The 20,898-nt window shown below is 39.6% G+C and overlaps 2 protein-coding genes across 2 annotated transcripts; both read right to left on the reverse strand.

The window, feature by feature from the left end:
• Positions 1–5,591: 5,591 nt before the first annotated feature.
• LOC137562134 (zinc finger protein 300-like) lies at positions 5,592–6,380 on the reverse strand. The gene has a single exon (XM_068273466.1). It carries the CDS (start codon positions 6,378–6,380, stop codon positions 5,592–5,594), a length of 789 nt encoding a protein of 262 aa, XP_068129567.1.
• An 8,051-nt stretch (positions 6,381–14,431) lies between these two features.
• On the reverse strand, positions 14,432–15,136 carry LOC137562136 (oocyte zinc finger protein XlCOF6.1-like). Its single transcript, XM_068273467.1, has one exon. It carries the CDS (start codon positions 15,134–15,136, stop codon positions 14,432–14,434), a length of 705 nt encoding a protein of 234 aa, XP_068129568.1.
• Between the last annotated feature and the right edge of the window lie 5,762 nt (positions 15,137–20,898).

The following is a 20,898-nucleotide window of genomic DNA, read 5'->3' on the forward strand; positions in this document are numbered from 1 at the left end:
ACTTCAGTCACAAACTTGGAAAGCATTCTCCTCAAAATCTGTTCATTTATTTGTTCTATTATTTCCTCAGTCTGACACTAAAAGATAGAGTATTTAATATCTGAATATATTAAATACTTTTATACCACAGCACAAAATTGTCCTTCCTGCTATGGAAACGTGTTAGCTCTGCTATCAGGTGAACGCCCCTTATTAGATATACTTCATACTTTTCTATTTAATGAAACTTTTTTTTAAAATTAAAACAAACTTTTACAATGAAATGAAAAAAAGCAAAAAACATTAGCCACTGTAATTTATTCAACTTAATTTTAGAAGAGCATTCCTGCTGATGTCACAATGAATCACTTGAACTAGACTGAGTTGGACACAGCTGCATGTGTTGGTAATAATAAAATGCTATTTGTATTGCCTGGATAATCCATGCAGGTTGTCCTCCGTCCTCTAGGTTATTGATAAAAGATACCACAACCAAAGGGTTGTGGTAAAAATGATTGCAGCACTGTGTAGCACATACCAACTGTTCTTCCACCCCCCCCCCCTCCGCCGCCGTTCTTATTGTATCCCTCCCGGTGTGCAGCAACTTTACTGAACTTTGCCCCAGACATACTGCACCCTGTGTGCGCAGTATGTCCTTCCCCCTTCACTTCTGGCTGGCGCATAGTGCGTGGCTCAGAAGCACGCTGTCCCCTCTGTGCTGCGTGTGTGCTCCATTACACCGAGCATCACATGCTAATCATGGAGCGCACACGCACCACAGAGGGGACAGCGTGCTTCTGAGCCACGCACTATGCGCCGGCCAGAAGTGAAGGGGGAAGGACATACTGCGCACACAGGGCGCAGTATGTCCGGGGCAAAGTTCAGGAAAGTCGCCGCACACCCCAGGAGGGATACAATGAGAACGGCGGCAGACGGAGGGAGGGTGGAAGAACAGCTGGTATGTGCTCATGAGTCATGACTACCTACACACTGCTGCAATCCTTTTTACCTTTAAGGGGCCCATACACTAGTCAATTTCAGCCATCAATCAATTGATCAACTCTATGGAATCGATCAATCAATCAGAAACCGATTCTATCATATCTATTGATAGATTTGCAGCAGATTTTGATTGATTTTGATTGATTTGATCTATCTGACAGGATGGAAAATCTAGGTTGATTTGCACTGGCAGCAGAACGATGGCCCATAGAGTGGCATCGGATCTAATGGTCCAATAATGCATTTAGATCGATTTCCAATAGATTTCCGATAGATTTCAACCTGAAATCTATTAGAAATCTGTTCCTAGTGTGTGGCACACATTAGATAGATTCCTATCAGATTCGACTTGACAGGCATCTGACAGAAATCTCTCTGATAGACGAATCTGCTGCAAGTCTATAAGTGTATGGCCACCTTTATTCTTGCATTTGAGTATTTTTTTATTCTATACAAGTTTGAGAAATAACATTGTTATATAGACTACTGGTCAGCTTACTTTAAAATAAATCAAGAAATTGCATTTAATTTAAAATTCTTTTCAGGTTATTTTAGTACAATATTATTTATTGGGAAGAAACTAAGAAAAGTGTGTCTTAAGGTCCGTACACACGCCGGACTGCAGGCAACGACGGGTCTGTCGTCACCTCCCGCTGGGCGGGTTTTCAGCAGACAGTCCGGCGTGTGTACAGTCTGTCGGCGGACTGATACGGCTGTTTCTGTGCGATCCGCCGGGCGGATCGCTCAGAAACAGCCATATCAGTCTGCAGACAGACTGTACACATGCCGGACTGTCGCTGGAACGCCCACCCAGCGGGAGGTGACGACGGACCTGTCGTTGCCTGCAGTCCGGCGTGTGTACGGACCTTTAGTATGCTTAAAGAGATAGACAATAAAAATGTGCTCTGTGAAACTGGAGGCTGCTGGAGAGATACACAAACAAGCTGAAGCCTATCTTAGCCGATCGCTGTGATAGGCTGACAAGGGGAGGGAGGGAAAAATAATTAAAAAATAAACTTTTTTATTAAATAAAAAAGAAGAAAAAAATTTATAAAAAATATAAACATTGGGGGATGGATCAGACCCAGCCAACAGAAAGCTCTTTTGGTGGGGAGAAAAGGGGGGGTTATCACTTGTGTGCTGAGTTGTACGGCCTTGCAGCAAGGCCTTAAAGCTGTAGCGGCCTATTTCAATAAAAAAGGCCTGGTCACTAAGGGGATTTAACACCGTTGTCCTCAAGAGGTTACTCTTTTCCCTCTAACAGGTACACTTTTGTACCATATAAAGCTCACACATGTGTCACTCAGCTATAAGAGTCCCACTTACAAATCACTGGTTTATGTAATGTCAAACATATTAACATAATTTATCTTGAAAATACAAACAAAAGAAAGCTAAATAGCACAATACAATACTAACTACTAATTAAACTAGTATTGCAGCTCAGGAAACCAGAAATGTCATAATTACCTGGTAGGATGTAGTATTATGAATCTTTATTATTTAATCTTCACAGTTAGTTCTCTAACTGACTGACTTGATCCCACAATATGAACAAAAGGCAAATGGAAGGAACTGATCAAGGTTGGAGATCCTTCAATAACATACCAACCAATGTAACCACAATACAGAGGTCAGCAGAGGATGGACAGTTTCAGTGTTATTTCATACAGAATAATATATTCAGTACCTAATTAACAATTTTGGAAAGCAATCTCCTCACAATCTTTTTTTTAGAAATCTTACACACACATATATATATCATTAAAGGGAACCTTTATTCTAATTCATTTTTTTCTATTATTTTCCAGCATTGACACTTAAACATATTTATTATCTAAATATATAAGAAAAACTTGTGTACCACAGCATAAAAACTCTGTAACACAAACAAATGGGCAGCACCAGTACATATAAATAAACTAGCTCATTAATATGCAAAGAATCAGCTATAGTGTGTGCAGAAAAGGATTCAGAACAATACATAAATTAAACAACAAAGATGAATCCTACAAGGACCGCACCACACAAAAATGAATCAATAATGAATGAGCTTTATTGTCTAATAATTACACAAGAAAAAATATATATAAAAACAATTAAAACCATGAATCCCAGGTTGACACAATGAATAATTAATAAAGCCAATGGCTGGAGTATAGAATGATTATTGATATCAATATTTAATAAATAAAGCCCAACCCTTCACTCAAACCACAATATTCATCAGTAAAAACATGTGCACTTTATTGTTTGGTCCTACGGACCACGTACACTTTTATTTTCCGTTTCATCCTGCATACTTGAATACTTGGTATGGGTGTATTACACTCTCCTCAGCGCTGCTATTTTCATACACACATCTAGCACTTTGGTACCATTCCTGTTTTCTCTCTTCTAGGAGTGGCTTCTATGCACTTTGCACTTGTCACTTTCTCATCTATGTTTTTACTGATGAATATTGTGGTTTGAGTCAAGGGATGGGCTTTATTTATTAAATATTGATATCAATTATCATTCTATACTCCACCCATTGGCTTTATTAATTATTCATTGTGTCAACCTGGGATTCATGGTTTTAATTGTTTTTATATATATTTTTTCTTGTGTAATTATTAGACAATAAAGCTCATTCATTATTGATTCATTTTTGTGTGGTGCGGTCCTTGTAGGATTCATCTTTGTTGTTTAATTTACCACAGCATAAAATTCTCCTCCCTACTTAAGGAACTTGTTAGCTGTGCTATCAGGTGACCTCCGCTCACTAGCAATATTTCAACATTTTCAAAAACATTAGACTTTTTTAAATACATTTTTTTTTCAAACTACTGTCTTCCCCAAATATAAGACACTGTCTTATATTCTATAGGGGGGGAGGGGGTATGTGCTAGGGCTTTTTTTTTTTGGGGGGGGGGAAGGGTTTACGCTAAGGATAGTGGTAGACACTTTTAGTGTATGGGGAGGTGTGGGGTCTCTAATCGCACATCTGTTGTGGCTGCATCTCCCTCGATTCCTTGTAACATCTCTGATGACCGGCATAGTATTGAAGCTGTTCAGGACACCCTTTCACCCGCACGCTGATGCTGTACACAAGGTAAGCTCTGCGCCCCGCGCTCCCCTTTTGTCATAATCAATCTGTGCCAGGCTGATGCATCCCAGACGCACAGTGATTATGACAAGAGGGGAGCGCGGGCGCAGAGCTGACCTTGTGTACAGCATCATTTGGCAAGCAGATGCAATATACATTTGCTGTGTCATTATAGTTTGTCAGTAGACATTTTGGCAGCCAGCATATAAGTCAGGTGATACCTGGTTTGAGCGCACACCTCGTTTTTCTTTTGAACGTTGCTTAGAAGCTTTTCCTTTTTGTGGTGGTGATGTGGGGGGAGGTGTAGGTGTTTCCTCCTGCCCTGGGGGAATTGCTGTGCAATTCGCTACATGGTAAGGGATCTTTCCTTTTGGGGGCGGGCAATGTGGATGTTCACCGATGGGCAGTGGCCTACCCTAGGGCCTGGTGGTGGGCTATAAGAAGACCAGCACAATGTTTTGGGCTTTATTCCCTTCCTCTGAGCTCTTTCTGTATGTTCTGCTGATTGAAAAAATCAGATAACCCAAGTTGGCCGAGCCCTAGTTTGATATTTTTTTCAATAGAAGGTACAGTGGCAATCAAACTAAAGATACATATTATAGAATAACAATTCAAACAATATATCAAACACAGAAAACATATTAAAGAATTTACAGTCTTTATTAAAACAAACTTAAATCACATAACCTCCTTCATCAATGACCATATACACTGTAATACATATACAACAAATCAAAACATATGCAGAACTTCAACTATCCCACCACCGATAGTCAACCAGGGCCTCAAAGACTATTTAACTTCAGATTGACATAATTTATCTAAACCCCAATGATAATGCAAATATAGGAATAAAAAAATGTAGAATCACTTCCCATCAAAATTAGCAATAGATTGCAAGGGCAAGTTACAGATTATAAACCTAACAGTCCATAACACACTGATTAAATGGGTATCCTATTATTACAGTCCATTCTATACTTAATGTAAATATATAATTTAAAAAATGGCCAGCTTTTAAGGAACCAGCTGATCACAGATCACTTCATTTGTGATAAATGTCTAAATACGTCACCAAAAACAAGATACTTTCTGTCTGTCCTGTGATCTCTGATGGTGGATTAAGCTTCTAAGTGGTGCATGAATCTGCAGTAATATTGCTGTAAGCAGACAGTGCATGGCAATATTACCATTACTACCGGAAGCAAGTTACTGCAAGTTTTGCTTTTAGCGCAACCTGTGCTGCTTGAGTCCTGAGGGGGATGTGATGATAACAAGCGTTAGTAATGTTGTTACCATAGCAATGCTCATGTTACTCAAGCACCACAGGTCATACTGATAATGGAGCCACGGTAACCTGTTGCCGGTAGTAACGGTAATATTGCTGTGCACTATCTGTGTACAGCAATATTACTGCAGCTTTGTGCATCAACACCCAAATCACATATGTGAATGAATCTTTTCTACTTATCAAACATCACAATCCTGTCATGCTACAGCAAAATGTTCATTAAAACACAACTTACAGGCTCACATCCACTCGCTCATGTATCTTCTGATGACTTCTCAGATGTGACTGTTGTGAGAAGCTCTTGTCACATTCTGAGCAACTAAATGGCTTTTCTCCTGTGTGAGTTCTCTGATGCACAGTAAGATTTCCCTTAAGTAAAAAACATTTATCACATTCTGTACATTTAAATGTTTTTTCTCCTGTATGACTGAGTTGGTGAGAATTAAGAAATGATTTTCTGGCAAAACATTTCTGACATTCAGAGCAAGAAAAAGGCTTCTCTCTAGTATGAATCATCTGATGCCTTATAAGGTTTGACTTGTCAGTGAAAGATTTGTCACATTCTGAGCAGGAAAAAGGCTTCTCTCCAATATGAATCCTCTCATGATTTATAAGGGATGACTTGTCAGCGAACAATTTGTCACATTTTGAGCAGGAAAAAGGCTTCTCTCCAGTATGAATCATCTGATGCCTTATAAGGTGTGACTTGTCAGTGAAAGATTTGTCACATTCTGAGCAGGAAAAAGGCTTCTCTCCAGTATGAATCCTCTGATGCCTTATAAGGTGTGACTTGTCAGTGAAAGATTTGTCACATTCTAAGCAGGAAAAAGGCTTCTCTCCAGTATGAATCCTCTGATGAGTCATAAGTTGTACTTTCTGACTGAAACATTTCTGACATTCAGAACAAGAAAATGGCTTCTCCCCAGTGTGTCTCCTCTGGTGTCTAATAAGATGTGATGGACGAGTGAAGCTTTTCTCACACTCTGAGCAGTGATGCGGCTTGTCTCCTCTGTGACTCATCATTGGCTGCTGGAGATACCGTTTTGCTCCTGCAATTGAAGATATTATATGTTATTGTTAGCGCTTAAAGGATACTCGAGGTGATATGTGACATGATGAGATAGACATGTGTATGTACAATGCCTAGCACACAAATAACTATGATTTGATCCTTTTTTTCTTTCTCTGCCTGAAAGAGTTAAACATCAGGTATGTAAGTGGCACTTCCTGTCTAGGTCAGGACTGAGTCAGACTACAGTGTGACCCTCACTAATAAGAAATGACAACTATAAAACACTTCCCTAGCAAAAAAAAAATCTTCAGAGAGCAGGAAAGAGATAAAAAGGGTCAATAGTTCATAGATTTTTAACTCTGGCATACTTCAATGAATGTGTCATTGATCAAAAACATTCTATTGTGTAGTAAAAGACCTTGTTCCATAAGTTAGCTTGGTGCCCTTTAAAGCGGGCATACTATGCTGTGCATGCACAGTATGTCAAGTTGGCAGCCTTGTAACTGCACTCCCTGCATGCGCACATGGAAGGAGAAAAGCGGGGAGCACATTAACAAGGCTATTGTGCATGCACGGTGTAGTATGTCTGGATCAAAGAACACTGACTGCGCTGACCATGGTTACACAACAGGGTATTTTACTGCTCAATGGGAGGGGATGCTGGTACATGGGAGGTGTGGCAAGCATCTCTGCACCTCCCCCCACACCCTTATAACATTCATTTATCTCTACCATCAGGTATCCTTTGTGTTAAAATCTTTGCATGATCAGAATATAAGAACAGATACAGTATTATTTCATATTTGGATTGTTTTCATGGAGTAAAAAAACAAACAAACTTTTATTATTTGTGCACTAGAGGAATAATTTAGATGAAATAATTGAATAAATTGGAATAGGAATAATTGAGATGAGATGAATGAAAATGGGAGAACAGATATAAAAGACACATTTTTAATTTCTTTCAGGACAAAAAACATTCTAACATTATAGAAAACAAAAAGATTATGAATATATTGGTATTATTGTCATGGTTGTCATGGTATATTTGGAAAGTTCCAACATATCACACATTACTGGGTTCACCACAAATCTATTTATACACCAAAAAAACAACAACATTAATTTATGTGACTGTTGTAAACTAGTTGAAAGAAAACAGGAACATGTAAAATTATGTTTGCATACACACATAATGGAGGTACATTTGTCCAAGAGTAAACTGCACTGTCAATGTATTTTTCCTATGTAGATGTCACTTACAGCAGGTATTAATAACTAACAGCTCTGAACACCTCACCAACAGGTTAATTGTTTTGTTTGTTTCCTTCTGGGGTGTTCTCATGATTATCTTAATAATGAAAAGCACTCCCTGAAAAGAAGTGCACCAAGTCAATTCATTTCCATGTACAATTTGTTTGTTAAATCAGGTGCTGTTATAAAACACAATGTAAATTTGCAGCTATGGTGCATTGATTAATTCAATTTGATACTGAGGTTCGACCATTATATCGCTGAACTTCAGCTATTGACATAGCAAGTGGTGGGGTGGGCAGTCAGCATTGGGGACTCCGGATTGGGCGCTCAGCTGATATAGCTGAGAACCATTATCGACTATAAGTATAGCTGAGTAACATAACTGACTATGACAGAGCTGAAAAGGTGAACTATAGAGGCTAGTTGTGTGCTTAATTATAGCAGGGTTAGTGCTAGGAGATGAGGTACAAAGTTCAGATGAGGCATAGTTATTGGAGGGTTAGTGTTTAAGCATAGGGCTAAGTTAGGGTCTGGCTCAAACATAGGAGAGTTAGTGTTATGAAATAGGGTAGTATGAGGCTTGATTTGATAATGTTAGGAGGTTAACCTCCTTGGCGGTAATGACGAGCTCAGCTCGTCCATTACTGCCAGAGGGCGCCGCTCAGGCCCCCCTGGGCCGATTTTGATAATTTTTTTTAATACACGCACTAGCACTTTGCTAGCTGCGTGTCTAACTTGATCACTGCTGCTTGCCGCCGATACGCACTACACGCTGCTTTAGAGGCCCCCCCCCCCGAGACCCTGTGCGCCGCCTGGCCAATCAGTGCCTGTCAGCGCTGAGGGGTGGATCGGGATTCCTGATGACGTCACGAGGTCGATGAGGTCATCACGATCATTGCCATGGCAACTGGGGAAGCCCCAAAGGAAATCCTGTTCAGAACGGGATTTACTTATGGGAAGACGCACCGGCAGCGATCGGAGGGGCTGGGCGGATGCCGCAGGGAGTGGGGAATCATGTAGCTAGCGCTAGGCTAGCTACATGATAGAAAATAAAATTGTGCTGTGCATCCACCCTTGCGCATTTAAGAGAACGCCAGGGTGGTTAAACTTAATTTAACATTAGAAGTGTTAGTGATAGCTAAATAATGATAATAGTGACATTCAAATTACTGATGCTAAGCTGCCTGTTATTAGAATATGTGAACAATATTCATAACAGCAGCAATAACAGCACCAAAATGAACACATGCCTCTTTTACTAATGCAAAGTGCACTCTCCAGCTGCCAGAATAGTGTGCCATGAGGAAGCAGGCTTGTTGGCAACTTTGTATTAGTCCTTGCCAGGAAGGGCTTTATTTTTCACTGGCTCATGCCACTATTCCTCATACCACTTACCCTCTGATGACTCTGAGTACTGTGTCCACTCATTGTCAGCCCTCCCCTTCTCTGTTATCCCTTGCCAGTCAGTAGCTCTTAATTGACTATTGCCCTCCAAAATTTGAGATTGTTATATCTCTCTTTTACAATGTTATATTATTACTTTTTTTTATAACTGACCTACATATCGCCTCATGACTGGTTACTGAAGTGTGATACATTGTACATCCCTTTTATCATTCCGAATTGGTTATCAAATTCTCTTTTGCATGTGGGATTTTTTCAGACTCTATGTAAAATAATAATATTTGTACTTGATTTTTTAAATAACAAACAAAATTGACTTAAACAGCTACTGTTAACAAGAAGTTAAATATCTTAACCACATATGAAAAAGCATAGCCTGGGCCTAACACTAGTTTTAATGTTTTCCTTAGAACAGGTGCACTTTTTAACAGTATAAAACCCACACGTGTCACCCAGTTATATAAGTCACACTTACTGGTTTATTTAATACCAAACCAAATCTCAAAAATGCAAACTAAAGAAAGGAAAATAACACAATACAAATCTAACGACAATGTATTTAGACTAATATTGAATCTGAGTAAATCAGAATGGCCATAGTTACCTGGCAGGATGTAGTATTGGAACTTCTTATTACTGGGAAGTCTCTGGTATTCTGCTACCTGACTTAGGCCTGACCCATCTTATATTCCCTTCCCCTCCATTCACTAGCATGAGGTGGTTTTCCATTGGTTAGTAAAGGTTTATTGTTAGCAACAAAAAGTGTGTTTACAGTAGTAAAGGGCAGTTTCAACACCTCTTTATTTAAGTAACTTCCCACCCAGCAAGGTGATAACTTCATTAACATTTCACAATAGGAACAAAAGGCAAATGGAAGGAGCTGATCAAAGTTGGAGCTTCTTCAATAACATAACAATAGATGTAACCACAATACAGAGGCCAGCAGAGGATGGACAGTTTCAGTGTTCTATGCATACATAATAATATGTTCAGTACTTCAGTCACAAACATGGAAAGCTGTTCATTTATTTGTTCTATTATTTCCTCGGTCTGACACTAAAAGATAGAGTATTTAATATCTGAATATATTAAATACTTGTATACCACAGCACAAAATTCTCCTTCCTGCTATGGAAACGTGTTAGCTCTGCTATCAGGTGATCGCCCCTTATTTGATATACTTCATACTTTTCTATTTAATGAAACTTTTTTTTTTTAATTAAAACAAACTTTTACAATGAAATGAAAAAAATTAGCCACTGTAATTTATTCAACTTAATTTTAGAAGAGCATTCCTGCTGATGTCACAATGAATCACTTGAACTAGACTGAGTTGGACACAGCTGCATCTGTTGGTAATAATAAAATGCTATTTGTATTGCCTGGCTAATCCATGCAGGTTGTCCTCTGTCCTCTAGGTTGTTGATAAAGGGTTGTGGTAAAAATGATTGCAGCACTGTGTAGGTAGTCATGAGCACATACCAGCTGTTCTTCCACCCCCCCTCCGCCACCATTCTCATTGTATCCCTCCCGGTGTGCGGTGACTTTCCTGAACTTTGCCCCGGACATACTGCACCCTGTGTGCGCAGTATGTCCTCCCCCCCTTCACTTCTGGCCAGTGCATAGTGCGTGGCTCAGAAGCACGCTGTCCCCTCTGTGCTGCCCACCGAGCATCACATTAGCATCGCTAATCATGGAGCGCACACGCACCACAGAGGGGACAGCGTGCTTCTGAGCCTCGCACTATGCACTGGCTAGAAGTGAATGGGGAAGGACATACTGCGCACACAGGGTGCAGTATGTCCGGGGCAAAGTTCAGGAAAGTCGCCGCACACCGGGAGGGATCCAATGAGAATGGCGGCAGACAGAGGGGGGTGGAAGAACAGCTGGTATGTGCTCATGACTACCTACACAGTGTTGCAATCCTTTTTACCTTTAAGGGGCCCATATACTAGTCAATTTCAGCCATCGATCAATAGATCAACTCAATGGAATCGATTAATCAATCAGAAACCGATTCTATCATATCTATCGATAGATTTGCAGCAGATTTTGATTGATTTTGATTGATTTGATCTATCTGACTGGATGGAAAATCTAGGTCGATTTGTGCTGGCACCAGATCGATGGCCCATAGAGTGGCATCGGATCGAATGGTCCAATAATGCATTTAGATCGATTTTTAATAGATTTCCGATAGTTTTCAACCTGAAATCTATTAGAAATCTGTTCCAAGTGTGTGGCACACATCAGATAGATTCCTATAAGATTTGACTTGACAGGCATCTGACAGAAATCTATCTGATGGACGAATCTGCTGCAAATCTATAAGTGTATGGTCACCTTTATTCTTACATTTGAGTCTTTTTTTATTCTATACAAGTTTGAGAAATAACATTGTTATATAGACTACTGGTCAGTTTACTTTAAAATAAATCAAGAAATTGCATTTAATTTAAAATTCTTTTCAGGTTATTTTAGTACAATATTATTTATTGGGAAGAAACTAAAAAAAAGTGTGTCCTAGTATGCTTAAAAAGATAGACAATAAAAATGTGTTCTGTGGAACTGGAGGCTGCTGGAGAGATACACAAACAAGCTGAAGCCTATCTTAGCCGATCGCTGTGATAGGCTGACAAAGGGAGGGAGGGAAAAATAATTAAAAAATACACTTTTTTATAAAAAAAAAAAGAAGAAAAATATTTATAAAAAATATAAACATTGGGGGAGCGATCAGACCCAACCAACAGAAAGCTCTGTTGGTGGGGGGAAAAGAGGGGGGGGGAGAGAATCACATATGTGCTTAGTTGTACAGCCCTGCAGCGAGGCCTTAAAGCTGTAGTGGCGTATTTCAATAAAAATTTAACACCGTGGTCCTCAAGAGATTAATCTTTTCCCTCTAACAGGTACGCTTTTGTACCATATAAAGCTCACACATGTGTCACTCAGCTATAAGAGTCACACTTACAAATCACTGGTTTATGTAATGTCAAACATATTAACATAATTGATCTTGAAAATACAAAAAAGAGAAAGCTAAATAGCACAATACAATTCTAACTACAATGCAATTAGATTAACATTGCAGCTCAGGAAACCAGAAATGTCATAATTCCCTGTTAGGATGTAGTATTAGGAATCTTTATTGTTTAATCTTTAAAGTTACTTCTCTAACTGACTTAGGTCTGACCCATCTTATATTTGCTTCTCCTCCATTCACAAGCATGAAGTTTTTTTTCCATGGTTAAAAAGGGTTTATTGTTACCATCAAAAGGTGTATTTACAGAAGTAGTAAAGGACAGTTTTCAAACCTCTTTATCTAAACTAACCCCCACAAGCAAGGTGATAACTTAATTAACACCCCACAATATGAACAAAAGGCAAATGGAAGGAACTGATCAAGGTTGGACATCCTTCAATAACATACCAACCAATGTAACCACAATACAGAGGTCAGCAGAGGATGGACAGTTTCAGTGTTCTCTGCATACAGAATAATATATTCAGTACCTAATTAACAATTTTGGAAAGCAATCTCCCGACAATATTTTTTTTGAAATCCTACACACACATATATGTATCATTAAAGAGAACCTTTATTCTAATTCAATTTTTTTCTATTATTTTCCAGCTCTGACACTAAAACATATTTATTATCTAAATATATAAGAAAAACTTGTGTACCACAGCATACAATTCTTCTCCCTACCTAAACTACTGTCTTCCCCGAATATAAGACACTGTCTTATATTCTATGGGGGGGGGATGGGCTAGGGCTTATTTTTTTTTTTGGGGGGAGGGGCTTACGCTAAGGATAGTGGTAGACACTTTTAGTGTATGGGGAGGTGTGGGGCCTCTAATCGCACATCCTTAGTGGCTGCGTCTCCCTCCATTCCTTGTAACTGCTTCGGTGACCGGCATAGTATTGAAGCTGTTCAGGACACCCTTTCACCCGCACGCTCTGCGCCCCACGCTCCCCTTTTGTCATAATCAATCTGCGCCCGGCTGATGCATCCCAGACACACAGTGATTATGACAAGAGGGGAGCACGGGCGCAGAGCTGACCTTGTGTACAGCATCATTTGGCAAGCAGATGCAATATACATTTGCTGTGTCATTATAGTTTGTCAGTAGACATTTTGGCAGCCAGCATATAAGTCAGGTGATACCTGGTTTGAGTGCACACCTTGTTTTTCTTTTGAATGTTGCTTAGCAGCTTTTCCTTTTTTGGTGAAGGTGTGGGGGAGGTGCCCTGGGGGAATTGCTGTGCAATTCACTACATGGTAGGGGATCTTTGTTTTTTGGGTAGCAATGTGAATGGTCACCGATGGGCAGTGGCCTACCCTAGGGCCTGGTGGTGGGCTATAAGAAGACTGGCACAATGTTTTGGGCTTTATTCCCTTCCTCTGGGCCACTGAGCTAGTCTTTCTGTATTTTCTGCTGATTGAATAAATCAGATAGCCCTACTTGGCTGAGCCCTAGTTTGTTTGTTTTTTTTCAATAGAAGATGCAATCAAATAGAAGATGCAGTGGCAATCAAACTAAAAATACATGTTATAGAATTCAAACAATATTTTCAACACAGAAAATATTAAAGAATTTACAGTTTTTATTCAAACAAACTTAAATCACATAACAACCTCATCAATGAGCATATACTAGATATACAACAAATCAAAAAATATGCAAATCTTTAACTATCCCACCACCGTATGTCAATCAGGGCCTCAAAGACTATTTTACTTCAGATTGACATAATTTATCTAAACCAACAATAAACACACATTCATACAAATATAGGAATAATAAAATGTAGAATCACTTCCCATCAAATTTAACAATAGATTGCAAGGGCAAGTTACAGAAGTTACAGATCATAAATCTAACATTACATGACACACTGATAAAATGGATATCCTTCTATTATTACAGTCTATTGTGCACATAATGTAAAAGTATATATTTAAAAAATAGCCAGGTTTCCATGTACCAGCTGAGCACAGTTCACTTCATTGTGATTTTCGTAATAAGTCATCAACAACAATGTACATTCTGTGTGTCCTGTGTGCATGAAGCTGCAGTCAGTTACTGTGAGCTTTGCTATTAGCACAACCTGAGGTGCTTGAGTACTGCTTGCGTTGCTACATTAAAAACCGTTAGTAATGTTGTCACTGTAGCAATGCCCGTGTTACCTGAGTACCACAGGTCATACAAATAAGTGCACTCATGGTAACCTGCTGCTGTTAGTAACGGTAATATTGCTGTGAACTGTCTGAATACAGCATTATTGCTGCAGCTTCATGCATCAACCCTCAAATCACATGTTAATAAATCTTTTTTTACTTATCAAACATCATAATCCTGTGATGCTACAGCAAAATGTTCATCAAAACACAGCTTACAGGCTGACATCCACTCGCTCATGTATCTTCTGATGTCTTCTTAGATGTGACTGGCGTGAGAAGCTCTTGTCACATTCTAAACAACTAAATGGCTTTTCTCCTGTGTGAGTTCTCTGATGCCAAGTAAGATCTATATTCTGTGAGAAACATTTATTACATTCTGTACATTTATATGGTTTCTCTCCAGTGTGAATCCTCTGGTGGCGTATAAGGGGTGTTTTAGTGCAAAAACATTTCTGACATTCAGAGCAGGAAAAAGGCTTCTCTCCAGTATGAATCCTCTGATGCTGTGTAAGTGTTGACCTCTTAGAGAAAGATTTGTCACATTCTGAGCAGGAAAAGAGCTTTTCTCCAGTATGAATCCACTGATGCCTTATAAGAATTGACTTGTCAGTGAAAGATTTGTCACATTCAGAGCAGGAAAATGGCTTCTCTCCGGTATGAATCCTCTGATGAAGTATGAGGAGTGTCTTCTGACTGAAACATTTTTGACATTCAGAACAAGAAAATGGCTTCTCTCTGGTGTGGATCCTCTGGTGTATTTCAAGGTTTGACTTTTGAAAGAAATGTTTTTCACACTCTGAACAGAAAAATGGCCTCTCCCCGGTGTGACTCCTCTGGTGTCTAATAAGCTCTGATGGAAAACTGAAGCTTTTCTCACACTCTGAGCAGTGATGCGGCTTGTCTCCTCTGTGACTCATCATGTGCTGCTGGGGATACTTTTTTTTTCCTGCAATTGAATATATTATATATTAGTGTACACTATATTCCCAGAAGCCATAAAACCACATGCGCACGATCGTCACTGCAGGATGTACTTCTTGCATTCAGTTACAGAGAATGATTGCCATTACTTACTGTAACAGCAATCATTCAATTGCGCAGGGTACCTGGCTCAGTGAAGGGACATAACTCTCACAACCCTGTGGCTACAGGACCAGCAGCCATGGGTGTGAGAGTCAAGTCCCTGCAGCTGTAATAGTTAAAGGATACCTGACCTGGGTCATTACAGAATTATTGTAACAGCTATATTTGAGTGTGGAGAGGTGTCCAAAAGTTTACAGCAACTCCCCTGTGCCATTGTCCCCTTCCATTGTGCAGTAAAAGGCCTTGGTCTGTAAGCTTGCTTGGCACCATTTCAGGCGAACATACTATACTGCACATGCACAGTATGTCAGGCCAGCAGCCTTGTAACTGCCTTCCCTGCATGAGCACATGAAACGAGACAAGTGGGAAGTGCAGGCACAAGGCTACTGTGCATGTACAGCGTAGAATGCCAAGATCAAAGAGCACTGACCGTGCTGACCACAAACACAGAACAGGGCCATTTACTACACAATGGAAGGACACACTGGCACAAGGGAGATGTGGCAAGCATCACTGCTCCTCCCCCACACACTTATACCATTCATTTATCAGTACCATCAGGTATCCTTTATGCTAAAAATGGAAGTCTTCATGGCCAGAATATAAGAACAGATACAATACTATCTCATAATTGGATTGTTTTCATGCAGTAAAAAAAATAATCTATTAAAATTTGTGCATCAAAGGAATAATGTAGCCTGACACGCAATTCATCAACAACAGCAGAACAGATATAAAATACACATTTTTAATTATTTTCAATCAGGATGAAAATAATCTACACCGTAAAGAAACAAAATCCAAAAATTATATGACTATATTGGTATTATCTTGTTATATTTGGAAAGTTCCAGCATATCACACACTGCTGGATGCACCACAAATCTATTTATACAACAACAACAACAATATATTGATTTATGTGACTTTTGTACACTAGTTGAAAAATGTAAAATATGTTTGCATACACACATATAGGAAGTACATTTGTCCAAGAGTAAAATGCACTGTAAATTTAATTTTCCACTGTAGATGTCACGCTAATTTGCAAGCACAATTTTTTTTTTGTTAAATCAGGTGCTGTTATAGAGCACAATGCAAATATGCAGCTGTGGTGCTCTGAGTTATGAAAATTGATACTGAGGATAGGCTTTTATACAGCGGAACTCCAGCTATTGGCATAGCAAGTGGTGGGGTTGAGCAGTCAGCACTGGGGACTCCATATCTGGTGCCGATATAGCCAAGTACCATTATTGGCTATAAGTATAGCTGTGTAATGTTACTGGCTATGATGAAGTTGAAGAGGTTAATTATAGAGGTTAGGGTTGGGCTTATTTATAGCAGGGTTAGTGCTAGAGGAGAGGGTAACAAGTTAAGGTGAGGCATAGTTACAGGAAAGTTAGTGTTGATGCATAGGGTTAGTGGACAGGATCTCACTTAGTTATAGGAGATTTAGCGTTATGAGAAAGGGTAGTAGGGGGCTTGATTTGACAGTGTTAGGAGGTTAAGCTTAATTTAACATTAATAACAATCTCAAGAGCTGCAGCCACTAGGGGCATGCTCAAGAGACCATCCTGCAAGTGTTAGGGAGTCTTTCCTTTGACTCCTTACTGAATAGGTACTGACCCTAGCCAGGATTGGAACTCGGGTATCCCATGTCAAATGCGGTGCCCTTTGCCAGCACACTATCCGGCCACTCAGGATGAGAAGTGTTAGAAATAATTAAAGTGGACCCAAACCAAAAAAATGTTTTAATTCAAAATATTTAGTTGCACCACTCTGACACATACAAAGATAAATAAACACTCCTTCAAGGCTATGAGCCTTTCAGTGCATGCTTTTCACCCTTCTCTTTTCATAACTAGGGTTATACAGGTGGCAGCCATTAGCAATTCCTCCTCTGCTGGACACCATCTACTCCACCAGTTTGCCGGATTCTGTCCCGGCAATATGAAAGGAAGGGAGGAGTTCCTCCAATAAATGTAAAATATTTTATATGTGTCTTCATGCAGCTGAAAAAAGTCTGCTATTTATTATTATAATTTAGAAAATAGATTTTATTTATGAAATCTTGTATTTTTTTATTTCTGAAATCTTGTATTTTTAATTTGGGTCCACTTTAAGCGATGATAATAGTGACATTCAAAACAGCAGCAATAACAGCACCAAAATGAACACATGCCTCTTTTACTTATATGCAAAGTGCACTCTCCCACTGCCAGGATAGTGTGCTATGAGTCAGCAAGCTTGTTGGCATCTTTGTATAGGTCCTTGCCAGAGAGTGCTTTGTTACTGCCTCATGCCACTGTTCCTCATACTACTTACCCTCAGATCACTCTGAGTACTGTTCCCTCTGACCACTCAGCCTTCCCCTTTAACAGTATTTTTTACTGTATACAGTATATACACTATACAGTATATATATCTACATTATTTACATTTTTTTAATCAACAAACAAAGTTGATAGAAAGAGAACTTGTTAACAAGAATTTTAATACTTTAACCACATACAAAAAAGTATAGCCCGGCCTAACACTAGTTTTAATGTTTTCATTAAAACAAGTGCACTTTTGTACACTGTAAAACCCACATATATACCACCCAATTTTAAGAGTCACACTTACTGGTTTATTTAATATCAAACATATAAACATTTAATCTTACAACTACAAAATAAAGAAGGAAAAATAGCACAATACAAATTTAACTAAAATACATTTAGACTAATCTTGTAATCTTCTGAGTAAATCAGAATGGTCATAGTTACCTGGTAGGATGTAGTATTAGGAATCTTTATTCCAGGGAATTCTCTGGTATTCTGCTACCCAACTTAGGCTTGACCCATCTTATATTCGCTTCTTCTCTATTCACTAACATGAGGTTGTTTTCCATTGGTTAACAAACGTTTATTGTTAACAACAAAAAGTGTGTTTACAGTTGTATTAAAGGGCAGTTGCAACACCTCTTTATTTAAATAAAACCCCACCCAGCAAGGTGATAACTTCCTTAACATTTCACAATAGGAACAAAAGGCAAATGGAAGGAGCTGATCAAAGTTAGAGATTCTTACAAATGTAACCACATTACAGAGGTCAGCAGTGGCTGGATAGTGTAATGGTTAAGGGCTCTGCCTCTGATGTAGGAGTCCTGGGTTCAAATCCTGGTTCTTCCTACTCAGTAAGCCAGCACCTATTCAGTAAGGAGTTCATTGGGCAAGACTCCCTAACACTGCTACTGCCTACTGAGTGCGCTCTTGTGGCTGCCTCGCAAGCGCTTTGAGTCCGACAGGAGAAAGGCGCTATACAAAAAAAAAGGAAAGGAATTAAATAGACAGTTTCAGTGTTCTATGCATACACAATAATATGTTCAGTAACTAATTCACAAACTTGGAAAACACTCTCCTCAACATCTTTTCATTTATTTTTTTTTCTATTATTTTCTTGCTCTTGCACGAAAACATACAGTATCTTATATCTGAATATATTAAATACTTGCATAGCACAGCACAAAATTCTCCTCCCTACTTTGGAAATGTGTTAGCTCGGCTATCAGGTGACCACCCCTTATTAGATATATTTCATACTTTTCTATTTAACTTGTTGTTCTTTATTTTTGTTTTTAGTTCATATGGACTATTGTTCAACACTAACCTTTATATCCTCAGGTGCATAAACTTTGTCAAACTCTGCATTATGTTTTACTACCAGGCCCTATTTTTATTACCTCTCTTACTTTGATCTGAGACCTGGACTTGGACACTGATTTATTTTCCACATATTTCCCCAGATTCTGGCTGTGATTTCATGTGTCCCCTGAATCTCTACTTTTCGAGCCTACTTGTTGTGTACTATTTTGTACTAAAAGTTGATAATGGATTATGTACCTGTACCTGTACATCTTTTTCCTCATTATTGAAATAAGAATAGTGTTACCAAAAACAAAAATTCAGCATGTGGTACAAGTGAGGCAATACAGCAGATTGTTCTACATGACTTTTTACATAAAAAAGGGGAGGATGTATATAGATAGAGAACAATTCCTGGGGAAATTGGAGTACGCAGCAATCAAATTGACATGTACACTGTTTCCAAAACAATGTTCACTAGATATCCCCATACACAATTACAAAAAAAAGCATTAGAAAAACATTGTTAATACAAAATGGAAATAGATTGTGCAACTAATTGTGCAAGTAATACATACCTTGATGTGCTCCTGCATTAATTCAAACACAATGGCATGACATGTTTCTGGAATGATGTGCCTGAGTGCCTGTGCAACTTCCGAATAAGTCCCATATGGTCCAGGTCAGCTTGTTTCTGTAGCCAAGTCTTCACCCACTCTTTCCTAACTCTCTTTGGCTGATTATTTTTGCCATCAGCATAAGCCGCAAACAGGTGCGTTGGTGATCCTCCTCAGAAAGAGCTATGCTTCCAAAGCTGCTTCCAAAGTTTCCATGCCTCCACAACTTCCAGAGCTGCTACCACAACTTGCCATGCTTCCACAATTGAGAGAAAATGGCAATTGACCCGTTCTTACCTGGAACGGCCTTTTGTTCGTAAAACGCTTCCGGTCGGAGGTATTCCTGCAGGAAGTACTAACCCACACTGCTTTCACTCCTCCCATATCACTGCCCTGTAACCGCCCTTTGTTGTATACAAACAGAATCAGACAAAAGAAACGTAGCGTATGCTCTGTTAATTCGATACTGCGCTCGACTGATTTCTATTTTTAAAAAAATCACAATTTTTAATAAATCGCATAGGTATGTAGCGTCTTTCGATAAAATGATGTTCATTAAATCAATCGAAATGAAAATCTGCTGAATAAACTTATGGTGTATTCCCAGCATTAGTCTAGTTCAAGTGATTCATTGTGACAGCAGGCATGCTCTTCTAAAATTAAGTTGAATACATGAGAGTGGAGAGTATTTTTTATTTTCTCATTGTACTTTACGTCCTCTGCATACGAGGGTACGCGTCACGCGTACCCTCGTATGCATCATCACGCAGAGGACGTGAGGTCAGAGAAAGGGCGGAAGTACCACAAGGGTACTACCGCTGAACCGCCCGCTGCCCGGCATCCCTCAACGCGTCCTACTCCTCCTCCTCCTCCTCAGTCACTTCATAGTGCCAGCCAGCCACTGCAGCAGCCAGCCACCACCACCGGTACTATTTTACTTTCGTCAAACTTTTGTATGGGGAAGCGGGCAGAGGGGGGAGCGCTAGTGGAGAGGGTGGGGGGAATTTCCGACACCCCCCGCGATCGGGGCATGCTCCCCCCTTATGCCTGCGACCCCATAGGGGGGCCGTATTCGGCCGAACAGAGCCCTGTTCGGCCGAACAGGGGCCCTGTTCGGCCGGGCATTCAGCAGTTTGGGCGAACCCGAACAGTTTGGCCGAACACCACCAGGTGTTCGGCCGAACTCGAACATCACCCGAACAGGGTGATGTTCTGCAGAACCCGAACAGTGGCGAACACTGTTCGCCCAACACTACACACATGGAGGAATCTTTGGCATTTTGCCAGATAGAGTCCCAATCGGAAATAGAGAGAGTTTGAGGTAAAACAGATTCCCATTTAGTCATATAAGCA

This window comes from Hyperolius riggenbachi, chromosome 3, assembly GCF_040937935.1.
Source record: "Hyperolius riggenbachi isolate aHypRig1 chromosome 3, aHypRig1.pri, whole genome shotgun sequence".
Lineage (NCBI taxonomy): Eukaryota > Metazoa > Chordata > Amphibia > Anura > Hyperoliidae > Hyperolius > Hyperolius riggenbachi.

Coding starts and splice junctions, on each gene's coding strand:
- LOC137562134 (XM_068273466.1), bottom strand. CDS start 6,380: ATGAGTCACAGAGGAGACAAGCCGCATCACTGCTCAGAGTGTGAGAAA.
- LOC137562136 (XM_068273467.1), bottom strand. CDS start 15,136: ATGAGTCACAGAGGAGACAAGCCGCATCACTGCTCAGAGTGTGAGAAA.